We start from the raw sequence: 13,630 nt of genomic DNA, 5'->3' as shown, positions 1-13,630 counted from the left end.
GGTGGGTGGCACAGCACTGGAACAAGCTGCCCAAACATTGCAGATTGAAACAGCACCTCCTTAGTAATACTCATACTCTTATGAGCTACAGCCTTGAAATTACCAAGAGTTTGGGTATCTAGGTATTTATTTCTATTTTATTCACCTTGGGAATACAGTATCTGTTCACTTGGAATGTATACTATACAGCTTAGTTTGGCCCAAAATATTTGTAAGAAATAAATTTCATGAAATTGTGACAAAGGAAAATAGTGAGGAAAATTTCTATTTCTATTTCTGTTCTATTGAGAAGCAGATTATTTATTTTTTTTTCCCCATGATGAATTGAAGATGAGAGTTTATTTGGAATCCCTCTCTCCAGCACTGGACATGTATTGCAGCTTTAGGGCAGGACAGAAAAAATTCCATGAGGATTAGGGATTAGCTACAAATAGTAAGACGGTTTCTATTGTTTTCCTGGCTTGAGTAATGTAAATGAAAATATGCAAACAGCAGAAACAACGGAAAGTAAATTCTACTGTTTTTATTTGGTTTGATTTTTTTTAAGGTACTTTCAGTTCTAGGTTATTGGACCTTTGCTTTCATAGAGATCTCTGGCTACATAAAGGATTGATGCCTGCTCAGGGCCTAAACCCTGAAATCCTTATTCATTACTTCATTTTCTTGTCTTTGCACTGTACTTAACTCCTACCTTCAACTTGCTTGCATTTGAAAGTGAGAGAGTGGAAAGATTCTTTTTAGCAAAGGTTGCTACGTCATTCTCGTAACTTCAGTTTTTCCCTCTAAAATATCAAAAGCAAATAAGATTTTTAGGCTTCAGATTGCGTTACAGGAACAAGCTTTATGAACACAGCCTAAATTTCACAAGATTTGAGAAACTGGCAGAGTCTAAGCCTTGGAGACCATTTGTGCATCTAAAGCCGGAGCAAGCACAGTCCAGCGATGCAACCCTAATGTTAGAAATGAGACCGGGCGGCTTTAAGACAGAAACAGGAAGCTGTAACTAGAATCCAGCTGAATTCGGAGCTGGGGCACTTCACAGTCAGGCTGCAAATCAAGCAGATGTGCTTGCAGTGAATTTCTGTAGTGTCTGAACCTTTCTTTGTACTGAAGGTGACTACACCTTCCTTCCTCTGTGATTTTTTTTCTTTTATTTTGCATTCTTCATAAAGGGAATGAAATGGAGAAGTTGAAAAAATATGCATCAGTGAAAGATGAAGATCAGTTTTATCACCAGGGAGCTGTGGAGTTGCTCGTCTTTAACTTTCTGCTCATTCTTACCATATTAACAATTTGGTTATTTAAAAAACATCGATTCCGCTTTCTGCATGAAACTGGAGGAGCTATGGTTTATGGTGAGTATAAGTTCAAGTGCCAGTTTAACATGGAACTAGCTGCATATTTATGATCAGGCACTTCAAATGTGGGCTCAGAAGGCTCAGAAAACACACTCAATGAAGTGTCATCAGCCCCCTAACTGGGCAGTAAAATGTACTGTAACATCACCTCTTTTAAAGTTGCTACAGGTTGGCTTGGTAAGGGAGTGACTAATGCTAGCTGTTTATCCTCACCCTGTTCGCATTATGTTCCTGTATGGGCAGACAGCCACTGAATGACACTTTGTGAAGTAGGTAATTTACAATTAAAACACCCACAGTGAAAGAAGTTTAGTGTGCCTAAAGTTATTCAAAGGTTATAGACTAGGGAGCTTTGTGAATACACCCATGTTATCTAATAAGGCTTAAACTATTTTGAGACTTCTGTATTTTTTTTTCTGCTGTGCAGGCTACGAAGCAGGCTATGAAGAATGCCTCAAGTCATCTCTGACTGTTATCATTGTACTGTAATTTCAGTTTGCCTGTCCACTTCTAATCTTCTTTTGTGCTGTTTGGCAATATTGTGTATCACTTTGAAGTACAACCTTCCGCATTGCCTACTGGTAGGAAGTACTCGCTGGTTTAATGGTATACACTTAAGTGTATAATGACTTATCTGGTCATTCTCTCTTGCTATCACTTCACTTTTCCTCAAGTGTGCGATTATTATTTCTGTAATTATTAGACACATACATGTATGGTGTGTGTATAATATAGTCAAAATATTAGTCATTATACACCTTAATCCCAGGCTATTTTGACTGTTCTGTTCTGTGCAACTCATATACTCTAGCAGTGTCATATCCAAACTAGTTTTTCTAAGGGTGCATATTCTGAAGAATATTTATCATGTCACAGGTCACACAAAACTTCTGAAGTTCATCTGCAAGCCTGCAACAGAGAAGACAACTGTCCCCTATATTTAGGGGCAAACTTTATTTGCTCCTCCTATATGAAGCATTTTAAGATAATCTCAGTTCCAAAAGATTATTACAGCTAAAGATCACAGTCTTCCTTTTATTCCTTTCAAACTATTAAATAAATGAACAATATTTAAATGTTTCGAGAACACAGGCTATTTCATCTCGTTTCACTTATTGTCTTCACAAGTGACTTGATACTTTGAGGGAAAAGCAAGTTAACAAGAGACTTGTATTAAGCCAGTCACTGAGCTCCGAAAATGTGGGTGGGAAAGGCAGTGGGTTCTCTTAATTCTCACCTGCCCTGCATTTATTTTAAAGTCATGGGGGGCTTTTTCTAATCTTGAAGTCTGCCGTGCATAGAAAACACACTTCCATTGGAACAGTTGAGAGTGAAATTCATTACATGATACTTAGTTAGATGCAATAGTTTTCATTGTCAGGCATCACACAGATTGTTGTTTAACACTTTCTGTGTGTTACAGGCTGCCTAGCACCACCGAGACTACATTTACTTGTTGCATTTTTCTTAAAATCTGTCAGAAGGAAAAACATAAGATACCATGCAATATTTTTATTGTGGTCAATTTATAAGTTATGACAGTGTTCTAATTGCATGCATGGGTGACTTCTAAAATAGCTTCCCCTAATATTATATGGTCTCCTACATGCAACTGATGACAATTGCTGAAAATTTAGACAAAGGCATACCATAAAAGAGATGAAGTATGGGGGAATACAACATTAGACAAATAAATCAGTATTTATTTAAAGATTTAGTTATCTTTTTCCACTTTACTGTTTGCTCTGGTTCCATTTTGCTGCCTGCCCAGAACATAATCTGCCCATCATGAAGATAACCAGCTCATGATATTCTTTTGATCAGTTAAGAGACCAGTGCTCCATCAGGACAGAGATTTTGAATTATTAAAACATTCATGAATAAAGGAAATATTCCTCATGGTTGCAAATAAACAATCTATTTAGACTTGCATTATTTATGGCAGCCTTCAAACAGGGAAAAATGCTTTTTCATAGGATCTGAAGACCTGGTGATGTCCTTTCTATCCTTTAGAATTTTGAATATAGGTTTGGGCATCTTTATCATCAGGAAAAAGTGGTAACAAAAAAAAAGCAGAATTTCAGAGGTCATGACAGAGGTGTAGGATCAACTCGTAGCAACTCCAGGAGAAAAATCAGTTCAGGGGAAAATCTACAGGGGACCAAGTACTCACAGTCAGGTAAATCCTGCCTTCACTCACAGCACAGTTAAGCCTGAATGACTTTGGTACAACTGTTTTTCTCCTGCTTCACATAGGTGTTTTTGGTTGTTTGGTTGGTTTTGGTTTTGGGGGGCGGGGAGGGGATGTGGTCTTCATTATGAGAAGAATTCTCTTTTATATTTGTTTCATAAATAAATATATTGCCCTGAAATTTGCTTTACTCCAGCCCATGGAGCTATTTTCCAGATACATGAATGGCAGTACAAGCAGCTTATAAATTTTTCTTCAAGTGACAGAATAATGTAGCCACCTATTTGCAGACTGCGTCCCACAGTATGATAGATGGGTCAGTGTACTTATCAAGGCAGTATACTGTCAGGGGTATAGCAGAGGAAGGCATGGGGAGAGTGAAAAAGGAAAATCAGGAAGAAAGCACAGGAATACAAAAACAGGAAGACGTTTTAAATGTATTGCAAAATGCTGAACAGACAAATTGGACACTAAGAACATCCTGATAGCAAGTTCTATTTAAAGTATAGTGTTGGTTTTTTTTTCTTTGCATAAGCTTCTATGGAAAATGCAGCTTTTGGCCAAACAGTTTCAACTAAAAAAAAAATCCATACTTGAAAATAATCCATTTAGAATCTTTAAAAATGGAAATGTATTGATTTTTTTTAAATCAAGGCAATGTTTCTACACTAAATATAGCCATATTTACATTAATAATCTTTCTGTAGTTTACCCTCACCTTAAAAAAAGTCTACATTTAGTTTAAACTGAAACACTATTTCAACAAAAATGTCATGTATGTAAATATATGAGTACATATATATATTTCAAGGTGTTTACCTTGAAATTATTTACACACTCCAGTTGTTTTGTTTCAGTACCAAATTGAAAAGTCAGTTACTCACACAAAGAAGAAAAAAAAAAAATCACAGACCTCCCTGTTTATTCATTCATTCCTTTGTTTTTCAGTATCTTGGAGAACAAGTTTCTCTGCTTGCTTTGACAAACAGACCCCAAACAGCTGGCTCAGCTTACTTTCTGGTTTCTGTATATCAGGGAGGCAGGTGAAAGTTTTGTGCTATCCTGAAGGGAAAGAGCAAAATTTACATAATTAGATGTTTTCCTGTAATCCTGAAGAGTAAGCACTTTCTCAGACAAATTGGGCATGTAAACACAGAACAAGGCAAGGTTTCTAAATAAACTGGATGGGCATCTCTAAAGCCTACTATTCAGTTCCAGTAGGGCTAGATTTCTTTAGATACTTCATGAGCTACATCAGATGCCCAAATTCCCCATATAACACTTAAGTCACAGCATTCTGCAGTAGAGGGGACTAGCCCAGAGCTAGTTCAATGAAAATAAAATAAAATATAAAATAAAATAAAATAAAATAAAATAAAATAAAATAAAATAAAATAAAATAAAATAAAATAAAATAAAATAAAATAAAATAAAATAAAATAACTTTCTGATCCACCTCAGAACTTAGGTATCAGGGTGGAGATGCAGGTGTTACCAGATACATGTGATTAAGTTAAAAAAAACTCCTGCAAATAGGCAGTCAGAATTGAACTAAAAACCAAAAACCACCACACCAACAGGATCTGTGATGTTTATCTGCTAGGCTTCTCAGCAACAGCATTTAAGAGCTGTTCTCAGCTTGGTTTGTTTTCAGCCCCAGGAAACACAGGGTGAAGGTGAAACTGACTGGAGTGGTACCTGCCTTCAAAGTTGTGCTCCGTAGCTGATGCGACCAAAAGAAAAACAAAACAAGGGTAAATGGCAGAACATGGTCATTACAATGCCCAAGAGAGAGAAATTACTTCGTGTTAGAGGACTTAGAGCTACCTCCTGAAGTTTTAAGGGGATTGGAAGGCAAAGAGTAAGTCCATTCCATAAATGATGTACCTACTAAAATATTAAATACACTCTTCCCAGATTTTTAATTCATCAGGGTTTGTATAGAGAGTCCTTGGCACATTTCCTGTTACCAAAGGAAGAATGCTATCCCTGTATTGACTCCTGCAGCATAACGTAGTGATATAGCAATTGCCTTTGTTTGAACTTTCCACAGAGCACTTGAGAATATTCTGAATTGACCCATCATTACAGATCCCAGCCACATTTTGTTCAAATCTAAGACATGATAGAATACACTTGAGAGCTAAAAGGACCTCAGAGACCCCCAGATACCCTAAGAATATTGATCATTAGAATCTGCACTAATGTTATTTCTCCAATACATGTATGTTGTTAAAGACTCTTGCAATTTCTGTGTTCTTCATTATCACTTCATTATTTTGGTGGTTCAGTAAATTATCTAAATCTGAACTCCATCTGAGGGTAAGAAGTAAAGCTGTAGAAGAAAATCCAAAGGCAGATTTGAATTCCGGTTGTAATTCTTAGTCCATGTTGATCCTTATTTCTCTACAGCTACAGTTATCATATTTTCAAAATATCCCTTTTCTGCAAATAGATTTATGTATACTCAAGGGCTATTTTGCAGGATTATGATCAACAATATTTGCATTTGTTTCGATTCCAGAAAATTCCTGCAGAGGTAGCTTGAGACTGCTGCTGAAGATAACACATCTCAGAATACAAAATAAGAACAGTCCTTCTTCACTCCTAGTCTAAACTTGACACCCTTGAGCAATTTAGTGTTACTAATTATGTTACTATAGTGTTACAAATTATGTTACTATAACTGAGAACATTTATTTTCATTTTTTAAATTATCAAACAGAATTTGGTTCATACTATGTGCTATGAACATACTAGGAATCTCAAAATGTTGTAGGAAACAGTAGTTTATAATACCTGATAACAGGATTGGAACCAAGGCTATAGTTTAAGACAGAGTGACAGGTGCAGAAGTGATAAAGGGAAAAAGTTTTCCATGCCAGAGAATGAGGTGGAAACATCAAATCTTGTCCAAGCATCAAATGAAGAGGAGTTTTTAATGTGTTTGAAAATGAATATGAAAATAAAATGTGGTTTGTTTGTTTGTTTGTTTCAAGAGGAAAACTAATAAAAATAAGATGAAAACCCTGTCTGTTTTAACTAATTAATGGTTTCCTCGATTCTTAGTCATGATGCTGGACATCTGGAACTGATCACTGTAGAAATCATATTTCACAGAAGTACATGCAGTGCTTCCTTCCCTTTTCCCATGACTGCTTTCCCAAAAAGTTTTGAGGAATTCTGAGACAGAATTCTATCTTACTACAGCTAGATTTGTTATCTGATCTACTTCACAAATGCTGTGTAACTTCAGAAAGTAGTCTTGGCATTTTCTTCTGCTTATCTAAATCCTATACCATTTAAAGCAACCAGTCATACTAAAGAAGAAGATTCATGAGCCTACTAAACAGGCAGTGCAGCTGTTACTCTCTTGTAGCATCAATCCAGGAAGCTACAAGCTTGTGTTACATCATTGCTAGAAATTGGCAGTTCTGAGGTCTCTCTCAGTGCAGAATGTGAAAATAACAAAGACATTTACCTGTCCAGGTGTCCATGGTCACTTTCATCACCCATGGCATCTGATTACTTGAAAAAAATTGTCTTTCCAATTCCTATGAGCTATTTTCTGTACTTTGTTTCTTATTTTTCAATAGTAAGTATATCCATCTAGATGGCTTCCATAAATATTTAATCTGAGCATTCTTAGCATTTTACGAATGTGTTCATAATTGATAACTGCAAAGCTGTTCCTGTACATGGGACTTAAAGCACCTAGGACATGCAGGAAGTGTGGAAATTAAATTTGAAACCACATCCAAGTCTCTGAGGCTGGAAATCATCTCCAGTAACGTTATCTAACTAAATATTAGTTACGTCTCCTAAAGTAATCACTCAAACTCCCACTAGAGCTGAGAGATGAAGAATCACACCTTCCAGAGGGCAATTGCAGAAGTAATAACTATTAACTGTATTAGGAGCCAAAATGTCTATCTTAGACGCGTCCTACATTTTAGATAAACCAATTAATCCTAAACTTGATTTTCCTTCCTTCTGTTTGTATTCTCCATGTTTATACAGTCTCATAAACACACAGTCTTCTACAGAAAGCAGACTGACCCTGAGGATAAGGTTTCAGAGCTCACCCACCCCTCCACCCCCAAAATGAAGTTTGTAAAATCAGCACCAGTTGATCCCCTTTAAATATCTATTGAAAACAGTTTAACAACTCAGTTAATAACTGTACCAGAATGATTCCAACAACTGGATCACAAAAATAGGAGTATAACTGAGCACGTGGCAAAACAACATCACTATTCTAATGAACTGACTGCTTTGGAAGAAATTTCCTGGTCCTCCATGAAGTACTGCGAGAAATGTACCTTTGTGAAGGTAGAAACACCGAGAAAGTGGTGTCCCAGCTTTAGCAGAGCAAGAGCAGAGAAGTTCATTTTTTTCCAAGTCAGTAATTGTGCAACATCAGATACACAGAGGTACCTGAATGTCTTTGTTTGATTGTTTGTTTGTTTGCTTTTCTCTCCAGGCCTTGTAATGGGATTACTTATACGATATGCAACAAAAGCATCAAATGTTGAAAATGGAACTGTTTATGAATGTGAAAAGCTGGAATCTGGGCCATCCACCCTACTTCTCAATATAACTAATCAGGTCTATGAATACCAATACAAAAGAGAGATCAGCCATCACAATATCAATGGTCACCAGGGCAATGCAATGCTTCAAAAGGTAAATATATATATATATTTATTATAAACTGTGTAAGATATTTCTTTTATTTACACCCCCAAGAGAGAAAAACAAGTTTCAAGATAAAACATGACAGACACAGGCTATTTTGAATATAAGGTGAGAAGTGAAAGTGAAGGAGAACAACAAAGGAAATAAGTCACAGTAGAAATCTCACAATTGCTCAGCATCCAACTGGCTGCATGTTTGCAGAATAATTGCCTGAACGGTCCCACCTCCTGCAGACACTGAGTTCAAGGGGAGCAGACACATCCATTACCTTGGGTTCACTGCCATCACAGCTTCATAAACCCCAATGAAATCTTGGTCTGCTGTCATAAGAATGGCTTGCTCTGGCAGTATAAGCAGAGGAGGTTTACTTTCTACAAATTTGAATTTGTAAACATTATATGTCCGTACGTAGGTGTTCATTTTTTTGTTTGGTTGGTTCATTGTTTTTTTGCTAATGCTTAAATGCATTACAATGTTCTGACTCATTCCTGCAGCACCACAGAGGTTCTCAGCAGGGATTGCACTGGCTATCCCCAAGCTTCTGGAGACAGTGTTGCAGCAAGTCAGGCTGGGTGCAAAAATGGAAGTGTGGGAGAAGATTTAGAGTCCCTTACAATGTTGTGGCCTTTTCTGTCTTCCAATATGTGATAATTAAAATACTTTATTTATTTATTATATTATTTCCCACCCTTGCAATATTTGCTTCCTGTGATTGTCACTCTGTTAAAAATGACAGCAATTTAAAGAACTCAGGAGAGCAGAGGGGCTTTTTAAAATCCAGATTTTAAGCTCAAAGATATCGTATATTCACATGTAGGTTCTAAGCTCTTAGTGATGCTTTTACAATATTACAAAACATTATATATTATTTTGCTTTTTAACAATTATCATGGTTTATCTACTATAGTAATATATATTCTATTATCAGATTATTATAATACCGTTATCATGATACAATTATTTTTTTAATTATGCTTATAATATACACTGGGCATCTTGGCAGAATTTGGATTTAACCATCTGCTGAAATTCCTTGCTAATGAAGGACCATTGTGGGCCTGCCTGTAGTTACTACTGGACTCTTGCTCTTCTCTGAGAGAGCTAGACATTCAAGGCTAGGAGAGCTGTGGTGGGTGGGGACAGGAAGGCACAGTGGTAGTCACACGAGACAGATCTTGCTGAGTCTTCATCCTTTTTCCTGCTCGTAGGTTGCAGTTGGTTTGTCTTAGTCTAAGCGTGTGTTTAGTTCCCAGAGCATAAGTACTAATCATTACATTTGAACATCTTCATCAGACATGATATACTGAATCTAGCTTGTGTTATGAGAAAGGAGGAGGACTAGCTCACACAAAAGTCCCTGTTGCAGTTACAGGGATTGCCCAATCCCGTTTCCATAGTCCCAGTTCTTAAAAGTCTCCACTGTGAATTGTGAAATTCTTTATATGACAGGAAAGGTCTCAGACAGCTAGGATTTTCACTCCTTTTCCCTTTAAAATTAACTGGCAAGTGCCCCTGTAAAAAGAAAATACATAAGAAAGGAAAGAGGGAGGGATTCAACAGTATTTAGGAGACGAAAACAATGCCTGGCAGCCTTCGTGGCTATGGCAAAAGCACTGATATACAAAACAGAAAACATGATCACATCATGCTCTGTTTTTTGTACAACTGCAATCCCCTTTTGACTGCAGTGTAAAGGATTATTAAGTGCATTTATCAGAAATAATGGACTGTCCCGTAATGTACAAATACATATCCTTTAGAGCACAGTTTTGAGTAGTAAAACATGCATTCGTGATTTCTGATACCTATGGAAAAATATTTTTAAATATTTGCTGAATTAGTTCCAAAACTAACATTTGAGACTGTTAGTTCAGAAGTGAAGAAAATTCATTTTCTGTTGTTTTCCATGAAGTTACCATCAGAGCTGAAATTGCCAGCACATTATTGGCCAGCTGGGTTTGTTTGTTTTTTGTTTGTTTGTTTTTAATTTTATAATTCAAAGTTAGCAGAAGGGGGAAGGGGGGGGGAAGGCTGAGCTCTCACTTCCTGTTTATCAAATCAACCTATCTGTTACTAAGAAGACAAAAGTAATTCTGTACTCAGCTCTTACTCTTCTGAAGCTAAATAATTCATCTGGTATACTGTAGCCTTAATATATCATTTCATCCGAATAAAAGGAGCTGCAAGCCATTGCACTAATTATGTTCTGTCTCTTTTAAAGGTATTGATATAATATAGCTGCTGACAGAACAGTGAACAGTATGGAGGCTTATTAAAACATTTTTTTCTTCTCCAGCAATGCCACAGTTTTAAACAGCATTCTGTTTTATTGAAAGTTACTTGAAATAAAGCGCAGTGACTGAACATTGTCCTTTGTCACTCTCCATGCCTGAAGTTGAAGGCAAATATGAACAACATATTGACAGCTGAAATAAGAACTTTTTGCCTTGCCTAAACTCATCCTCATTCTAGCATTACTTTAAAATTTTAATAGGTATTTTATATATTGTTTTTGGCTGCTGTAGAAACAAAAAGGTGTTTCACATCTATAAAATAGTGTTAGGTGAAGAATGCACTTTATGTGTACTCTAGATGCTTTTCCAGTTTCATGACACTTAAATATTTACAATTACAGTCAAAAAAAAAAACAAAGAATGAGACTGAAATGCTTCCTATTTTCTGTGGTGTTTCAGTCTTTTTCTACTACTCTAAGGTCTGTCTCTATCTACTTAGGGGATGATTCTGTCAGTGTAAAGCTGGTCTTATGGTCCCAGGTTTATGCCACTCATTGATCCCCTTTTTATGCCAGGAACACACTAGAGGAGGAAAGGAGGACAGCTGGCAGATTTATGAAGGTGGAGCTTGTTCTCTTAGTTTCTTGCTGAAGGGTAATCCCAGAGCTCACTACTGACTAACGTAAATCAATACTCTCTGTATGCACGTACAAATGCATCAGGAGAATGTGAAAATTAAGTATCTCTTCCAAGGAGGATAAAATGACGCTGAACATACTCTAGGTTAAATGCTTAGAAAGATGATTTCTTACCAAAAAACTCTTCATCGTGTTTACATACTCTGTGAAATTCAGGTTAAATAGTTCATCCTGTAGCTTTTGGTAGATAGTTTGAAGATCCCACACCTAACAGAAAGAGGAAATAATGAACTAGCTTTGTGGTTGGTATGCACTGATAGTTTCTCTGAGGTTAAAAAATTTATGGTATTTTATACCAGCTGATGATCTGACACTATAAAAACTTATGCCTTGACAATTCTCCAAAAAAAATAGTTATAATGGAATGGGAAAAAAAATGTTTCTTTGGTTACTGTCTGCAAACAAATTAAGTTTTTACTTTTATAAAAGAATGCAATAAATCAGTTCCTTAGGCAATGTTTACAGACTGTACAAACATCATTTTTTTCTGCAGTTCAGATTGCTGCTTAGCTTATAAAGCAGTTTTTATTCTTTAAATATTAAAACCAAGCTGTATAATGTCCTTGTTTTCAATTTAAAATTTTGTTAATGACAAGATAAAATAAGAGTCAACTTAGAAAACAATCACTGACTGACTGTCAAATCTGTTGTTGAGGCATTGCAAATAAATTGGACCTCAGTCTATTTGCAACGCAAAGGCAAACAATGTTAAAAAGGTAGAAGACAAATACACCCTGATGTGAACCTCACTTAAAGCAAATATTTTATACATATTTTCTTTGTGTTCACTCAAAGTTAGCCATTAATCTTTATACAACACCTAGCTGACAGATTCTATCAGTGTTAATATGGGGAGGGGAGGTTGCTTGCTTGTTTGGTTTTTGTTAGGTTTTGTTTGTTTTTCAAACAGATGCACAGTTGTGCTTTAAATACCTAAGGAGCTTTTTTGTAAATGGTCACAGAAAAGATAAATTGACTCAGTGTCTTTTTGACAATCTTTATTGTAGCTCTGCAAATAAATATTACCGTATAAACTGTAGTTTATTACAATATTCATGAAACTCCAGCTTCTACCACATGCCTGTAACATTTCCAATGATCTGTATAGAACTCTGTGTGAGATGAGGAGGCCTCAGAGTCTGCATAAATTACTTAGCAACTTTCAAGAGTGGCTAAAACTCATAAAATTTCAAAACTAAAAACTTAGAATACAATTATTTAGAAACCTCTTGGGGACTTCTTTTGTAGATAATTGTGTATGTTTTAAGTGATACTGCCTTTTAAGAATTTTTAGTGGGAAACTATATTAAAAGTCCACAAAAGATGTGATCACCGAGAGAGCTCAGGAGAGCTCGATGAGGACCAGTGAGTGCTCTAGGCTGTGCTTTCCATGTATGTCTGCAGTGAAGTTCCCATGCAGCACCTTCAGCTTTACACTGAAGGAGGCAGTAAAATAAATTCTCATTCCTTAAAAAACAAAAGGGAGACACAGGCTGTCTGTCCTACACACATAAAGAGGTTCCTTATGTAGGAAGATCTCCTTATGAAGATGGTCAGGGTGTGCACAATTTTCATATGTCATGGTTTGATAAAGTACGTATTAGCTGACAGCCAGTAGCTCATTAAGCAACATTAGCTAACTCCATCTATAACTATATAGAAGTGCTTTGAAGGAAAAACTACTTTGGTTTTGGTATCACAGGTCTTTTCTGTTACTGTCATTCGTTAAGTGGGGAATTGAGACACAACATTCATGTCTATATCAGAAACGAATTAAGCATGGGACTGTCAAATTGGATGGTCTCACAGTGCAAGTACTTAATAATTTTAATATGTCTTTACTATCTCTTTCATCTTTTCTGGCAGATGACATTTGATCCTTCCATATTCTTCAACATTTTGCTGCCACCCATTATATTTCATGCTGGTTATAGTTTAAAGAAGGTATGTGCCTCTTCCTTATATTACAAAAATGGCTGAATGTGATTGCTGCTTTGTAGATCCAACAGGCCAGAAACATAGAAAAGATTCACTTCATATTGCATGGCAAGAACTTGGCAAAAACGGAGGAAAATGCAAGATGCATGGTCCTCAGTCTGCTCTGTGTCTGAGTCTGTGTCTGTGCAAAGATTTGATTTTGCAGTTTGTAACTGTTGGGCATTGCTCTTTTCAGAAGAGGCCACTTTGAATCTGGTAACACTGCAAACAGGCAGCAGCCCACCTGTGTTTTGTATACTGCATGATCAGGACTTAGTTTGCTTCAGGGATGAGGTTATGATACAGTTTTCAACAGATACTTTCAGTGTGAACTTCTGTTATGACCCTGAAGCATTTGGCTAGATATATAAAAAGAGGGAATTTTAGTGGCACTCCAAGAGGCAAAAAGTGAATGAAATCATATCTTCCAAAATAACTTCTGTAGCCTATATTGTTTCATTAATATCTGAGTTA

At 36.4% G+C, this 13,630-nt stretch overlaps 1 protein-coding gene across 3 annotated transcripts in view; it reads left to right on the top strand.

Moving 5' to 3' along the window:
- Positions 1–1,002: 1,002 nt before the first annotated feature.
- The window catches only part of SLC9A9 (solute carrier family 9 member A9), a 218,515-nt gene continuing 205,887 nt past the window's right edge, over positions 1,003–13,630 (top strand). For all 3 annotated transcript variants that reach the window (XM_038183440.2, XM_038183439.2, XM_072042776.1), the window contains exons 1-3: positions 1,003–1,355; positions 8,033–8,235; positions 13,046–13,123. In XM_038183440.2, coding sequence (XP_038039368.2) covers positions 1,181–1,355; positions 8,033–8,235; positions 13,046–13,123 — 456 coding nt within the window. In that variant the 5' untranslated portion in view covers positions 1,003–1,180. The remainder of the gene's footprint in view (positions 1,356–8,032; positions 8,236–13,045; positions 13,124–13,630) is intronic.

The sequence above is a fragment of the Anas platyrhynchos genome, chromosome 9 (genome assembly GCF_047663525.1).
Source record: "Anas platyrhynchos isolate ZD024472 breed Pekin duck chromosome 9, IASCAAS_PekinDuck_T2T, whole genome shotgun sequence".
Lineage (NCBI taxonomy): Eukaryota > Metazoa > Chordata > Aves > Anseriformes > Anatidae > Anas > Anas platyrhynchos.
This window is presented reverse-complemented; position numbering and strand designations above follow the sequence as displayed.